Source organism: Poromitra crassiceps (assembly GCF_964638095.1).
Source record: "Poromitra crassiceps genome assembly, chromosome: 4".
Classification (NCBI taxonomy): Eukaryota; Metazoa; Chordata; class Actinopteri; order Beryciformes; family Melamphaidae; genus Poromitra; species Poromitra crassiceps.
This window is the reverse complement of record NC_139626.1, coordinates 2,326,742-2,343,750: the sequence shown is the minus strand read 5'-3', so window position 1 is coordinate 2,343,750 and position 17,009 is coordinate 2,326,742. Positions and strand designations below refer to the sequence as shown.

General features: G+C 46.2%; 1 protein-coding gene across 1 annotated transcript in view; it reads right to left on the bottom strand.

Moving 5' to 3' along the window:
- The window catches only part of cpn1 (carboxypeptidase N, polypeptide 1), a 28,795-nt gene that overhangs the window by 9,943 nt on the left and 1,843 nt on the right, over window positions 1-17,009 (bottom strand). The window contains exons 2-5 of the mRNA XM_083635149.1: window positions 15,214-15,410; window positions 10,756-10,911; window positions 2,124-2,300; window positions 1,847-1,958 (exon numbers count right to left, since the gene is read on the bottom strand). Of these exons, the coding sequence (XP_083491275.1) occupies window positions 1,847-1,958; window positions 2,124-2,300; window positions 10,756-10,911; window positions 15,214-15,410 (642 nt within the window). The remainder of the gene's footprint in view (window positions 1-1,846; window positions 1,959-2,123; window positions 2,301-10,755; window positions 10,912-15,213; window positions 15,411-17,009) is intronic.

Below are 17,009 nucleotides of genomic sequence, written 5' to 3'. Positions count from 1 at the left end.
CAGGAACGTCGCTGCCAAAACAGTAATGGCTGCCTCCGTGCCTGTCCACCTCGAGTAGTAACGTCAACGTTCATCGCGTTTAAACGGCCATAAAGTGCAGTTATTGCGGAAATAGACTCAATAACAACAATTACGCAAGTACAGGAGTATCGCCGCAACAGCGGAGTTTCTCGGCGGAAAAGATGTTTTTTGCGGTTCTCCCGCGTGGATTTGGATTTGACTGGATCCAATTGGCTGAAGGAGTTGTCTGTCAAGGCAAGTAGACCCGCCCAACTTCTGCCCACTGCAAGCACTGGGTGAAAGCTGGAGGCCAGATGGTCTGGTAGAACAAAATGAAATGTGAGTTCACGTGACCGGCTGCTTTACCACCAGGCATGGTGGTCCATACCGGCTGCTTTACCAGGCATGGTGGTCCATACCGGCTGCTTTACCACCAGGCATGGTGGTCCATACCGGCTGCTTTACCACCAGGCATGGTGGTCCATACCGGCTGCTTTACCACCAGGCATGGTGGTCCATACCGGCTGCTTTACCACCAGGCATGGTGGTCCATACCGGCTGCTTTACCACCAGGCATGGTGGTCCATGGACTCATTGCTGTCTTTGATTAGACCCTTTAAAGAGTGGTGTCATCGCCAAGCGCTCAGAAAGACCGGACAGCAGGGAGCCTGTCCTCACATCAGCAGGGACAGCAGGGACAGCAGGGAGCCTGTCCTCACATCCTGGCTGCTGTCTGTCACAAAGCTCATGTGACAGATGGACACAGGAGACACTTTGCCTGGCATGGCGTTCGAGGCATTCCTTTATTGTTGGGCTCAGCACCAGTGTCTGTACTGCACACTGTGGCAGCATGGAATGGGAAGAATGGTGGCTATCTTGAAGCACATGGGAATTTAGCTTGTGGCTAAAAGGCAGTGGTGTAGTGCAGGGTAGACGGCATATAGCGACTTATATTTCAGATGGCTTTGCGTCTATCCACGTCTACCGGCAGGCTCCACCAGGAAGCGTAGCATACAGTATAGGACCGCGAGGCGGACTCGGGAGCTAGTCGCAGCCTGTCTAGTGAACGCCTGGCCACCAGATGCAGCGCGGCACGTGGTCCTGAAGCCTCGGCGAAGCGGCTCTCCGTTCTACTCTGCTAAACATCCCGCTTCGAGTTGCGTCAAGCAGCACAGAGCAGATTTTGAGCTGGGCAGGAAATAAAACTGTCAATTTTCAAAATAAACCCCATTGTATCATGTCAAGGGAAGGGACAGTCACAGTGAGGGGGGGGGGGGCAATTTGGCCTGCTTTCAATGTACAGTAATATGTATCCCTTCCATTACTCTGGCAGCTACTTGGTGTCAAATGAACTTAAGTGAGTCTGTTTGAAATTCTTGTGTCAATGAACTAAATTCAGTAATGTTCACGTTGTATGGTAGCCTCATTGTTTCCACTGTTACATTTGATTTATAGCCTATAATTCAATCACTCATGTAGTGTGTGTGTGTGTGTGTGTGTGTGTGTGTGTATGTGCGTGTATATAAACATTGCGTGCGTGTGTGTGTGTGTGTGTGTGTGTGTGTGTGTGTGTGTGTGTGTGTGTGTGTGCGCGCGCACGCACGTGCATGGGTGCGTGCGCGCGCTTGTATGGGGGAGGGCATAAATTAAGAGTAGTCCCCCCCCACTTCTCCAGGGACCACTACACCACTGGCTAAAGGAAACACACATGTGTTTCATGTGAACCGTGGTTTAACTATTAGTGACATATAGAATATAGTCTCCATGACTGCAGCGGTTGGTACTGTAGTATCCGTGTTGTTCTTGGCTGTCTCTGCTGGCTGCTCCTGAACGGAGGTTTGCTTACCTTTGGACAGCGAGTACCAGCTGGCCCCGTTGGTGATCCCCTCATCAAAGAAGTCTCCGCAGTTCCAGCCCTTGTGCATCCAGCTGTGAGCGTACGAGTAGGTCCTCGCCAACTGTCATCACACACGCAAAAATGCACGTGTGCCCAATCATGCACAACGTGCGGTCCCATACACACAAACATAACGCAGACGCACGCACTGATGAAATCAGACCTGGGTAACATTGCCATCTGGAGAGCATTTCTTCATTTCTTCATCATCTTGTGCAATGCATACCTTTTTAAAGATCTTGTCGTCTGCAGTGGCAGCGTAGGTGGTCCTCCCTCGAATCCGGGGGTCTCTCGACTTGTCGAAGGGGTAATTGGCCACCACAGCCCCTCCATGCAGATTGGCAGACAGAATGAAGTTGTAGTTTTGCATCCACTTTATGACCGCCAAGGTCTCTGGTTCAACCTGAGCAAGAAGAAAGTAACCCTCAATACATCTTAGAATATCTACATCATGTATGTGTTGTAGCATTTATTTTTACACGGACACATACAGACATAAAGACAACCACCTTGTAGGCAACTAGCCATTGCACATTTCAAGATCAATCCACTGAGGAGGTTGGGACATAATGGGATTTCCTTTGCTAAGGGGTATTTGGGCAGTAGTGGGCAGTGTTGGCACCAGTGTTGGATTACCAGGGATTAAACCGCACCACTTTGACTACTAAACATTTACATTTACATTACGTCATTTGGCAGACGCTTTTATCCAAAGCGACAGCCCCACTAAACAGCCCTTCTAACCCAGTGGTTCTCAAAGTGGGGTCTGGGGACCCCCAGGGGTCCTTGAGGGGGTTGCAGGGGGTCGGTTATTTTCACTACAATACCATCCAGTAACACAATGACAGAATGCAATGTATTAGTATTTAGGTCATGGGTTTCATACACTTTCTGTAATAAAACATCTAAAAGCAAAAATCTGATCAGATGGGGGACGCTGGGACAAAATCAAGTGGGTGTCCATGGTCTAATTTGTGTCAGTTTAGGGATCCTTGACATGAAAAAGTTTGAGAACTATTGTTCTAACCAACCAAAGGCTTTTACCAATATACAAACACTTATTTTCTTTTATTTTTTAGCAGTTACAGTACTATCCTAATTCACATTTACTTGGATGAGATGTACATAGAAACACGCAGCTTATTGGGCTTATCAAGTGTGCAGCTCACATTGCTGTTATGTCCAGTTAGTCCCTAAAATACCTTCAGAAGAACAGAAAACGCTTACATCCCAAAACCAAATGCTCCAATGCTCTCTCAGGACCCATCAGTTTCAGTTTGCTTATGTTTATAGCACCTTATCACACCAGACATACATCTGCACCCCTTCCGCACTGGCTTCTGTCTCTTAAGCCAACTCCAAATCTTTGTCAATCATACACTACACAATACAACACAACCAATTCTATCTAGTCATGATCAACTGTCAGTTTTTATTCGATATCTGGACCATGGATCTATTATGTTAGCTTATTCTCATTTCCTCCTTTCAGCAGCCCAGGGCTTCTAGGGTCCTGCCCACAGCCGTGTATATAGAAGACATCTCCATTCACTCTCAACAGCTTTTTACTCTCAAGAGTTCCCAGAAGTAAGGTTCTGGATTAAGCAGCGCTGTCGAGTCGCAGTAAAATGGATCGTTTGTGATGTACTTTGAAAGTTTCAGATGTCTAAAGAATCAAATTGTATATTATCAGCTTTATTTTAGCATTCAAACGTAGCGTGAGCCCCTTTCCTGGCTGTTCATTGGCTACTGAGTCACGCATTTTGGACCTCCGCTGGTGCCACTCTCTCTACTAGATTGCTCTGGTTCTGCCCATTGATATTTTCCCTCCTTGGCTCGCTGCCTGACCTCTGTGCCCCCTGCTCCCTGTGTCCCAGTGCTCATGCCTGCCCCCTATGGGACAGGAGTACTAATGTCCTGCAAACTGTAGTTTGCTACCTGCTGTTGCACTTCATCCAACTGACTTGACTAACAAGAAGTAGTGATCTAAGTGGGCGCTCTGCACTGCACTCCCCCCGTCCAGCACTAGTGGGCGCTCTGCACTGCACTCCCCCTGTCCAGCACTAGTGGGCGCTCTGCACTGCACTCCCCCCGTCCAGCACTAGTGGGCGCTCTGCACTGCACTCCCCCGTCCAGCACTCCTTGTTGAGTTTCTATTCACAAAAGTCAGATATAGGTCATTTCCCAACACGTAGAATACACAATATCTGATGTATCGTTGTCTTTAACATTTGCTACAGGCCCTTGGCAGAGTCAGGTTAGGATTTCAGCAAAGGAACCCTAAATAGAAGAGTGGATTCTAATCTACAGCAAGTCTTCAACAGGCAGACTCCAGTAAGAGGGCACAAAGGGTCAGCCTTTGCCACACCTGGCACAGTGGCTCAGTGATTAGAACTGTCACCTCACAGAAGGCAGGTCGTGGGTTCGAATCTTCACCCCGGGCCTTTCTGTGTGGAGTTTGCATGTTCTCCCCATGTTTGCGTAGGTTTCCTCTGGGTGCTCCGGTTACATAACTGAACTGAACTGAACACAACAGAAACAGATGGGATTGCCCATGCAGACATCAGAAACCTTCAAAATCCAGCAGTTTAGACTACCGTATATTTTCTAACTATGTGTGCCCACTCTTAGCCATAATATCATGGAGACAAGGAGTAATACTTCTCCCCAAAGTATGCAGGAAAATAAACAGAGCCTGACTCTCTTATTGGCTGAAGGCAAATCGCACTGGCCAATAGCAGCCCTTTGCCCTTGGACGCGGCAGCTGTAATGTTGACCTACTGTAGAAGGGGGAATTCTGTTTTGGGGACAGGCTGATATTTATTATCTGTGGATCTTTATATACACCCACACTTCCTTTGAGCCCAGAGCTGTCACCACGGTGTAGGGTTACATATGAAGCACGCACGCACGCACGCACGCAAGCACACACACACACACACACACACACACACACACACACACACACACACACACACACACACACACACACACACCTACAGCTACAGACACACACACACACACACACACACACACACACACACACACATCTACAGACACACACACACACACACACTCTCTCTCTCTCCCCCCCTCTCTCTCTCTTACCTTATACTCATACCTTGGTGTTGCAAATCCAAATACTGAAGCAGAGACATATGCATGACATGGACAGACAGACAGACAAATATAGAGACAGACAGATAGAAAGAGGGAGGAGGGATAAATAGATAGATGGATTGATAGTAGATAGACAGATAGAGAGAGAGAGAGAGGGGGAGAGAGGGGGGAGAGAGAGAGAGAGAATGCTATGCTAGCTCAAAAACAAATAAATCCCTATGTAACACTCAATTACACTCATTCTGGTTCACTCTTCATCAAAGCCTATTCATGATTACTGGTCAAAAAGAATGAGCCATCCATTGCCAGCGGATACTCTTGCAAAAGCGCAGCCTGGACTCAGGGTACAACGTGGGAATGCTCTGTTTCAGGGTCTGTGTAAAGAAGGTGTTTCTAAGAATGGACCCCTGCTGTCAGTCTGTGGGTGGCAGACTGGATGGATGCCTGAGTGGAATGAGCCATGACAGAAATACAGCTTCTGAGAACAGCAGGGCAAAGTGCTGGCCATGGTTCAGAAGTGAGGGGAACCTGGCCTGCGGGAGCATAGTCCTTACTAGCATGAATGAGCTATCTGTAACAGTGGCACAGTTACTCTTTCATGGGCCAGTCGTCTGGCTAGACAGCCGGCCCGCCGACGGGAGGGCCACTGTTTTAGTTGTCTCAAAGCGTTTGCACCGGGAACGGAATTGGGAAATCCATGTTAAGCTGCCACGTATATCTAAGAACAAAATCAATTTATTGTTATGATGTTGTATGAAGTGGTGCAGCTGCTATAATAACGTAATGTAGTAAAAATGTAATAAAATCCATGTATAAATAGGTTGAAAATCTGTAAAAAACACTTTTCAATGATCAGTTGCTGCAAGCAGGAAGCACGAAAACTTCAAGGAATTTAGCCATGAAAAATTCCTTTGTGTCGGAGAGAGACTGATAGATCCAAGGGTCTGACCTTCCCCTCAGACGTTCCATTTTAAGTCTGTTCTGAGAGCCAATCGTCTGCTCGTATCCTTCCCTTTCTTCTCTGTTCATTTAACATTAACGATCTAAAATAATAATTAATTTGTCAATGAAATATAGTGGAGGCCTGCCACACCCACTCTGCACTCAAATACCCTGCAATGAAACCGAAATATTTCACCAAAATCACAGCTCCATATAGTATGATTACTCCCACAGATCAGCAGGAAGACAGTGCTGTATTTGTTCTAAGATGAACACAGGAGTCAAGATTGGAGTTGGGTGAAGAAAGAACAGTTTCACTTCCAAATGACCTCTGCACCACTGGAAATCCACTCTGATGAACGGATTCAATTGATCTAGCAGCTATCAACTTAATCCTTGAACAGCAGCGGTTAGATTGTAGCCGCTGTTGTTCACAGTGCAGACTTCTATTTCTCATGAGTCTCAATGGTAAGGACTCATGCTGTTGCTTGTAGGCTACTGGGCTGTGCTGTGCTGAGAGCTTAGTACGGTTTTGCCCAGCACTAGAATTTCTTTTTTTTAAATCTTAGCAAAGTGAGCTTTAAAAGTGGGTTTTCAATAGCACCAAAACAATCCCCACCCAGTGCTTCCCCCAAGCAGCAGTTTTACTGGAAAAAGTGAGATCAATTATGAGTTATTATTAGTTAAAATAAGCATTTAAAGAAAGTAATCGTGTGTGCTTTTGAAAGATTGAGCCTTGAATTACCAGGCAATGAATGAATGATTTTGAAAGAAACCTTCTGATATCACAGGTTTACGTATATGATATCTGGTCAGGCACTATCTCAGTTATCTTTGCGGCTAACAGTTAACATTATGAGATTCCCACAAGCCCACACAGTAGGCTAGCCTGGGTAAACCCATCCTCCACGTGACCTGCTCTCAGACCTGCTCTCAGTCACCTAGTGACTGAGAGCAGGGTAAGCCTGAGAGCAGGTCACGTGGAGGATGGGTTTACCCTGCTCTCAGTGAGTGACTGAGAGCAGGGTAAGCCTGAGAGCAGGTCACGTGGGGGATGGGTTTACCCTGCTCTCAGTCACCTAGTGACTGAGAGCAGGGTAAGCCTGAGAGCAGGTCACGTGGGGGATGGGTTTACCCTGCTCTCAGTCACCTAGTGACTGAGAGCAGGGTAAGCCTGAGAGCAGGTCACGTGGGGGATGGGTTTACCCTGCTCTCAGTCACCTAGTGACTGAGAGCAGGGTAAGCCTGAGAGCAGGTCACGTGGGGGATGGGTTTACATGCTCAGATTCTTACGGTCATGGTGGTGATGGAAAGACAAAAAGCTTTCGAATTTGCTGTAAATTTCTTCTGTAACTACAATGTACTGTAGATACAGAAGGTGTATAGATCTAGATTCTACATCTATTCTATTCTCTTCTCCAGTTTGCCATTTTGCCTGTGCGTTTGGGATTGTCAGGTATGTGGCCCCTTTTTGACCCAGACAAAGAAAAGCACAGTTGGTATGGAAAGCTTTAGGTTCTACAGTAAGACAAAGAAAAGCACAGTTGGTATGGAAAGCTTTAGGTTCTACAGTAAGACAAGCAAACACGCCCACCCACATGGTCACTGCCACCTTATAGCCCCACACAGCACATGCACACACAGCAAGACGTAAGCATTAAAGGATCCTATCCATATAAACTCAAAGATATAAATATATATATTATATTTATATATATACAGATTTTATGCACTGGATCCATGTTTTGATTGAATTTATGGACAATATTATTATTTTTTTTTCTCCATTTGTCAAAAGCTCACCAGAAACACTGGCAGTGGAACTTGATGCAATCAAAACCTTCAGAGTGAATGTATGTCAACAAGCCAAGTTAACTCAAGAATATTACAGTTACTTATTATTGAGTCATGTTCCAGCATACGTGTAGTACAGAGACAACCACATACTATTACATGCATGAGAAATGTAATCATTCGCTCTTTCTCCCTCTCTCTCCGTCTCTCACCCACCCACAGATGCACAGACACACGCGCGCGTACGCAGGAGTACACACACACACACACACACACACACACACGCATGCAAACACACACACACACACGCATGCAAACACACACACACACACACAGCCACACACACATAGGGCTCTATCTTCCCACTGGCCTTAGGCGCTAAACTGGCGTTAAACGCAAAAAAACACGCTTTGCGCCTGCCTCGGGAAGATAGCATCATGTTTTTAGGCCCCGAAATGCGCTTTACGCCAAAGAGGCGTGGCGCAGTGCCAGAATAGGCCAGAATGGGTGTTTCGGTCTTAAATACCGGCCTAACGCTATCTTCCCCCCTGGCGTTAATTTAGCATTTAGCGCTTTTCAAAACCAGCCCTTATTCAGTGTGCCGGGGATTTGTGCGTAATTACGTGCAGCTCTCCTTTGCCATCTCACTCTCTCTCTCTCTCACTCCCTCTCTCTCGCGCGTCAGACAGGCACAATGACCGATGAAAACAAAGTTGTTATACCGTAGTTTTGAGCCCCTGTCATTCAGAGGCTGTTGCATCATCCTACCTGTGCAGTGGGGGAGAAGAAAAGGTAGCGAGAGAAAACGATATCATTCTGCCCAAACTTTCACCAATCTAATCTCATCATGACATCCAGGGATAGGCTATATTTTTCTAGCCGATGCATTTAGAACATTCTTTTCAGTTTGATCTTGCTATAGTGTAGCGTATTTACATGCTTGCTGTATTTAAACTGCAGTGAGATTGGTTTGAGAAGCATAATAATATGGAATAATATATATGGAGACAGACGGGGATGAAAGAGGGAGGGGGGGAGCTCAGAGCGCTTTGGTTGGGCTTTTCTGACTGGATTGGATCGCTCCGTGGAATGGAACATGAAAGGGACATTGTGATTCATTTACTGCACTTCTCCAATGAGCACGGTGTGAATAATTCTACGCTTAAAAGGCGTGGTTATAATGCTTAAAGGAGAACTAACCTCCAAAACACTTTTTTTCAGCTTTTAACCAATATATATGACTTTGGGGGTGATGTGTGAAGAATTCTGGTCAGAATTTCCACATTTGACACCAAACTGTTGCCATTTTACCATTTGTATCATTTTTCAGCAGCATACCTGGCATAAGCGCCCTCTTAGGGTCAAAGACTGCTTTTTTTTTTTTTCTCAAATGAATGGGAGATTAGGGGCACACTGACGTCACAGTGCCCCCAAAGACTATGGGATTTCAAGATAATTACTCCCCTACCCCCTCTGTACCCTTTCGGCTCCTCAGAACTCCAAGCCTATTCTTATTGAAGTTTGCTCTTAAAATACTGAACCAAACGTTGTCAAAGTTGGCACATGTCTTAATTATAGTTAGTTTCCCGCTGAATGTGTCACTACTTTATTAATATCTTACCTGAATAAGCTCGAATGATGATGTATATATTATCAGTCCGAGTTGGAAGCAGCTGTCTCCAGCCCAGCCAGGCGGGAGAGAGTCCTACTGTAAACCTCATGCACTAGCTCCAAGCTCCGCGGGCGCGCGCAGCAGAGCAGAGCTCTCTGTGCTCGAGTAGAGAGAGCAGTCTGATATTTCCGCAAACAAATATGGTCGCAGTTTAGCGCACATGTAAAATATAACGCTATACTACGACGTGACAACGTGACAAAGCTTCTCTAAACACATCGGCTACTATCATTTCCCTGCATCCCTCCTACTGAGATTATATCGGTAATGATTTTGGACAGACTGAATGCGCGGAGGAGAAGGAGAGATCTGCAGCTCTGCCCTGAGAGACACTCGCCTCGCTCCGACTACTGTGCCCGTCTGTGAAAAGCGTCCTGTCCAGTCGCACCTTCGCAAACAGATGCGGGATTCCCTCAATCCTGTACCCAATCTCAGACTGTATTCTCTAAATCGCACACCAGCTATTTCTGTCTGTTTGTTTGTTGCTCCGTGAGGTTACAAGCGCCCCATGCATGCAACAGGCTGTTTCGCCAGCCGGGGTCTGGCAGGAGGGAGGAGGCGCAGGCAGCCTGCACTGCGCTGAGAGGAAAAAACTTTTGCACAACTTTTAACAACAATCACGAAAAGCCCCCAAACTAAAATGAAAAAGGGACTATATGGCAACTTGGACGAGGGAATGACGTAGAGAAATCTCGCATTGTGTTACCCCAGAACGGGGGGTTTGTCGTATTGTGCGGTGTGCTGCTGTAACGAGCCCATGCCACTTTGCTCTCGTAACGTAGTTCAACACACTGCCATAGAGTTACATGCAGAAAAATAATTAAATTTCTAGTTCGCCACTGAATTACCAAATTGATATAACTTTCAACCATTTTGAGCAAAGCTCTTTCCATACAGGCCACCAGCGTTGGCTAATTGTTGATATTTATACAGATATGGCCCCTCTCAAATAAATTATTTTTGAGGCAATAGGCAAACTGTAATGGCGTCGATTTCCGAAAAAAAATCTGGACTTCAACACAGCCAAAGAGTCCAGTATAGACAAGAGCATATGTCATTTCTTGGTTTTTTCCATAGGTATTTTCAAATCACTGTTCTAATACATATCTAGGGGGTTAGTCCCCCTTTAAGGCCGCGTGTAGCGCCGACACGAGAATAGGCACTGCGCCGGTCCATGCCCACTAATATAGGCTGCGCCTGGCGCTAAGCGCAAATTTAAGGCCAGTGGGACGATAGGGGCCATAGTGTATGCACACATTTCCTTTGAGATCAAACAGATATCTGAAGATAAATGGGCTTTTGTGTATGTGTCTTGCTCGTGTTGAGCTACCTGATGCTCCCAGTTGTCCGGCAGGGGCAGATGGTGGTTTCGGCCGCTGTTCCTCTCGTAGTAGTACATGAGCGCGTTCAGGTCCGGAAAGTTGCGGTTCAGATCGTATTCCCTGGAGTTCCCTCGGCCCACCAGGTAGCCGTTGAACTCTGGACCCTGTGGATCCACAGACAGGAGACATGTCATGCTTTTGAAGGCCACAGACACCTCACTACTGGGTTAGGACTCAATGAGAGGTTGTCACTTCCAAATTATTATTAATTTCATGCTACTGTATATGCGGTTTGTTAGTATTTGTATTGTTTGGAAACACTGGAGGAAAATAGATTTGTATTTTGACTTGTATTGTGAAGAAATCCTTTTACATGATCGCACCCTTCAAAAATCGGCATATTCATATTCATAATTGTTACCAAAAATACATTGCGTGGTGTTAAATCTACACTAGAGAAGGCACAATACACAAGCAATCCTTGGGGTAACAATAGTGAATTGTAAATTTTATTTCACAGTTTCGAATTTGTTATTTTATGTATCTAATCTAATCTAATTCTAATCTAATATATTCATTATAGCTGTTTAAAAAAAAGGGGGTCCAATTTCCAAAAGAAAAATTCTCATCAGATTCACACAGGATTTAGCCTACAGAGTGTGCATTGCCGCAGATGTTACTATTACATTTCTGACTTCATGGGCATGATGGGATATGTTGTTATCCTCAGTGAGTATATTATGATCCAAAATCAACACTGTACCATCTGGCATGTTGGAAAAACAAAGAAGGCTGCCCTTTGTTTTCCAGATGCTGCAAAGAAAGAAAGAAAGAAAGAAAGAAAGAAAGAAAGAAAGAATACCCCAAAATCTTTTGATGCAACACATGACAGACAGTGTGCTAGGCATTTAGACATGTTGTTATCTGAGTGGCAAAGAGGGCGGCCGTGTTTACGTGTCAGGACATATCATTAGTCTCAAAGAGATGTTGTGTGTGTGTGCCTGCGTGTACATGTGTCTGTGTGTATGTGCATTTTGTATTTGTGAAAGCCTCCATACATATTTGTATTTGTGTGCATGTGTGTGTTATTTCTTGGCCCATGTATTTACCCCCGGCAGAAAAGCAGGGGTTGTCCCAGGAGGCTGATAGATGGGATGATAACAGACATTAGCAAACAGGAAGTAAAAAAAAAAGAAAAAAAAAGTACTTGTTCCTGTTGCTCTGAGTGTCTTGTATTCTATGGACACACACACACACACACACACACACACACACACACACACACACACACACATACATTCCCTTTGAGTCAAATCAGATGTCTGTATAGATGGGATGTCGTATGTCATACTATGTTGTTGTATGTGCGCTGTGATGTGTGCTGTAAAATTAAGCAATATCACACGAGAGGGAGTGCGGTTGTACAACAGGTAGTTCCGGCCGAGCAATTTGATTGGACAAGAGGGATCCTACCAGTGCCTATATTTCACGATAATGCACTGGCGCTTCACTGTGTGTAGGGTAGGCTATATCACTCCGCTTCACAGCTGCTGTAATCAACAAAACAAACACCAGCCACGTTACATTGAACGTCATTCAAAGCGTAACCGAGAGTGCAAAGATGGATTTTTTCCCTTGGCACAGGTAAGATGATTAACGCCTAAATACAAATTTGGGGACGGGATGACAACGAGGATGGTGATTAGTGATACTTCGCCACACTTTTTTGTCTTGCAGGTCTGAAAGCTGGTTAAAAAGTTATTGGCGACCATCATCCACGGAGAGCAGGAAAAGATGGAGCAACATACTGTCAGATCAAACAAGCTCATCCTCGGTATCCGACATGCCTCCTGCAAAGCGACAGTCAACCATGCTGCTGTCACCAGACTCTGTTCTCTTCACTGGCTGTACAATAAATGGAAACGTGCAAATCAATGTGTATGACAAAACAGCCTGCAGTTAATTAGGCTGATTCGGCTACATTTTCGGCAAAGGGAAAGCTGAGGGGACTATTTTTGTTGGCGGAGGAATAAATACAGAAATCATATATTTTCTCAGCTTTTTGTCATTTTTTTAATCCGCTTTGTTTAATAGATCTGTTGTACAAAAGCAATATCACACTCGAGGTCGTGCTGTTGTTGTCTAATATCGTCACTGCTGTGATTATCTTCGGCACTCGGCCTGTGGCCTCGTGCCTACGACCGAATCACAGCAGTGCCGATATTAGCCAACAACCGCACTCCCTCTCGTGTGATATTGCTTAAATATGAGACACTTGTCCCTTGGGATACAATTTCAGCTCCATTAGGCTATTTATTTTAGACAACTTTCTCTTTGTTCTAAAAAATAATTGACTGTTTTACCCAGATGTATTGGAGCTTGTTGTCTATGAGCCACTCTCTGTCACTTTCCAATGCATTGCTCAGTGTGCTCTCTATTCCATTGACGTCTTTCCAGAGGGGCAGCTTGTGAACAGGCAAGGCAGGCAACTGCTTGATGCCCCAGTCCGTTAGGGCCCCCTGAGGCCTGACAAACTTTACTCCACAGCAGTGACCACAAACCCCTATCCATTAAAGAACCAATGGAAAATTTGCAATGGCATTGAAACCTCCCTAAAGGGGCTCCATGTCGTCCCCTGGCCTGGACAATTTTGAATGACGTGAATTAGTAGTAGTAGAAGTATGTGACTCATTCCCGTCAAACTTGTATGATTCACGTATTCTCTTGAAATTAAAGTGAATGAAGTAAATGAGTTTATCTGGAAGTCAAAACGAAAGAGAAAAAAGAGGATGTGGGGAAAAAACAAGTGGAGCAGATACTGATGAGGCAGATAACTGAATGCTGTTATTTTAGTATAGCAACCTATGTGGAGATAAGCTACTCAGCTAGCAATGGTGTCACTTTTTTAAAATGCCCCCATTTTTTTAGACAGTGGAGACAAAAGATGCCCCCAAAATATTTTTCAAATTCCCTATTCCTCCCGATGGCATATCATTTATGTACATAAGAAACAAAAGAGGGTCCAAAATAGATCCTTGCGGCACCCCACATACATTATCTATGCTAACTGAAACAATCAAGGTGAAAAGTAGAAACATTTCCCCCCAAAATGCGATTGTTGTGGAAAAACTGCGAAATTCAAAATGCCAGGGTGTCCGTTTATCAGGTGTAGCCTGCGACAATGTGTGTTACCTGTCTGGCAGCCACCTCTTAGCCTGTGACTGTATGTTTTGTTACCTGTCTGGCAGCCACCTCGTAGCCTGTGACTGTATGTTTTGTTACCTGTCTGGCAGCCACCTCGTAGCCTGTGACTGTATGTTTTGTTACCTGTCTGGCTGCCACCTCTTAGCCTGTGACTGTATGTTTTGTTACCTGTCTGGCTGCCACCTCGTAGCCTGTGACTGTATGTTTTGTTACCTGTCTGGCTGCCACCTCTTAGCCTGTGACTGTATGTTTTGTTACCTGTCTGGCTGCCACCTCGTAGCCTGTGACTGTATGTTTTGTTACCTGTCTGGCAGCCACCTCGTAGCCTGTGACTGTATGTTTTGTTACCTGTCTGGCAGCCACCTCGTAGCCTGTGACTGTATGTTTTGTTACCTGTCTGGCAGCCACCTTGTAGCCTGTGACTGTATGTTTTGTTACCTGTCTGGCAGCCACCTCGTAGCCTGCGACTGTGTGTGTTTGTTACCTGTCTGGCAGCCACCTCTTAGCCTGCGACTGTGTGTGTTTGTTACCTGTCTGGCAGCCACCTTGTAGCCTGTGACTGTAGGTTTTGTTACCTGTCTGGCAGCCACCTCGTAGCCTGCGACTGTGTGTGTTTGTTACCTGTCTGGCAGCCACCTCGTAGCCTGCGACTGTGTGTGTTTTGTTACCTGTCTGGCTGCCACCTCTTAGCCTGTGACTGTATGTTTTGTTACCTGTCTGGCTGCCACCTCGTAGCCTGTGACTGTATGTTTTGTTACCTGTCTGGCAGCCACCTCGTAGCCTGTGACTGTATGTTTTGTTACCTGTCTGGCAGCCACCTCGTAGCCTGTGACTGTATGTTTTGTTACCTGTCTGGCTGCCACCTCTTAGCCTGTGACTGTATGTTTTGTTACCTGTCTGGCAGCCACCTCTTAGCCTGTGACTGTATGTTTTGTTACCTGTCTGGCTGCCACCTCGTAGCCTGCGACTGTGTGTGTTTTGTTACCTGTCTGGCAGCCACCTCGTAGCCTGCGACTGTGTGTTTTTGTTACCTGTCTGGCAGCCACCTCGTAGCCTGCGACTGTGTGTGTTTTGTTACCTGTCTGGCAGCCACCTCGTAGCCTGCGACTGTGTGTTTTTGTTACCTGTCTGGCAGCCACCTCGTAGCCTGTAACTGTGTGTGTTTGTTACCTGTCTGGCAGCCACCTCTTAGCCTGTGACTGTATGTTTTGTTACCTGTCTGGCAGCCACCTCTTAGCCTGTGACTGTGTGTGTTTTGTTACCTGTCTGGCAGCCACCTCGTAGCCGTCGGGGTTCATGGAGGGCAGGATGTGGATGCGTGTGTCATGGATCAGTCTCATGATCCGCTGGTTTCCGGCACGGTACTCTTCGCACAGGAACTGGCCCAACTTAATGAGCAGCTCACGGCCCAGCACTTCGTTGCCATGCATGTTGCCCACGTACTTGAACTCCGGTTCCACTAGGAAGGAAATGAGGAGTTGGGGGAGGAGAGGGGGGGTATAAGGGGAAGGGGGGTATAAGGTATAAGGTCAAAAAGCCACATAGAGCAGCAAAGCATGAAATTAAAATGACTGTCTGTGCACGCACATACACATACACATACATGCACATACACATACACATACATGCACATACACACATATATAGGAGCACGCCCATACACACAAAAGCCCTTTGGGTTTCCTCTTTCTATGTAGGGTGCCCATGTTTCTAACGAACATAAATTAAAGCACTAAAACTTTATGTTGACATAACCTAGTCAACCTAATGATTAATATAAATGAAGACGGTACTCAAGTTAAACAATATTTGAGCTTAACGTTTTCCATTGTTATAACTGTATTTGTTGATCAGATAAATCTTCTCGAGGTTATGCTGATGAAGGTGACCTCTGGAGACTCTGGAGTCTGATTGGAAAGTGATTGGATTATTTGGACGCGGTCATTTGGTGTTCCTCTGAGTATCTCCGGAGTTCATGTGTGAAAGTGGCTTCTCACTGACAGTCTCCCTCTCGGTATAGGGTTCCCTCCTCCCAGGGGGGTTCCTTCATCAAACAGTCTCCCTCTCGGTATAGGGTTCCCTCCTCTCGGTATAGGGTTCCCTCCTCCCGGGGGGGTTCCTTCATTAATCACTGCCGCTACACAGAGCTGCTGGACTTTGGATCGCCTCCAAATGTATGAATGTCACTCACAAAGTACTTCGGAAACTCTGATGGCAATTCTGCCAAACAGAAACGGTGCAATTCCCCCTGTGTTCTTCAATAAGGGGCCCGAGTGGACCTATAGGCTCCGGTGTGGAGTGGACCTATAGGCTCCGGTGTGGAGTGGACCTATAGGCTCCGGTGTGGAGTGGACCTATAGGCTCCGGTGTGGAGTGGACCTATAGGCTCCGGTGTGGAGTGGACCTATAGGCTCCGGTGTGGAGTGGACCTATAGGCTCCGGTGTGGAGTGGACCTATAGGCTCCGGTGTGGAGTGGACCTATAGGCTCCGGTGTGGAGTGGACCTATAGGCTCCGGTGTGGAGTGGACCTATAGGCTCCGGTGTGGAGTGGACCTATAGGCTCCGGTGTGGAGTGGACCTATAGGCTCCGGTGTGGAGTGGACCTATAGGCTCCGGTGTGCAGCTTCAATAAACACTGTACTCAGCAGCATGCGTCCTGAACTTCCTAAAGGGTGCAAGGGGTTGACCCAGACGCGACCTCTGGTCACTCCCCTCCAGCGAGCTGCACAGTTCCTGTTTTTCAGCCTCTGTCACCTACAGAACACGCGCACATCCTTCAATTCTAGTGGAGGAAACCCTACGTGTGCAAAAGGAGGGGGGGAAACGCCAGCTCAGGCCCAGGCAAAACAGCACTCCCTGCTGAAAGTCTCAGTCGTCACGCTCCCCCCCCCCCACATTAGCTGCTATAAATAAACATAAGAAAGGAAAAGGAGGCCCTTTATCTTTATCAACACATTCACATAGGTGACCTTGTTTTCTTTATGGACTTTGGTTGTAACGACAGTATGGCTTTCAATGTGCAACCAATATGAGAAATAAACAACTAAAGAGCTGATT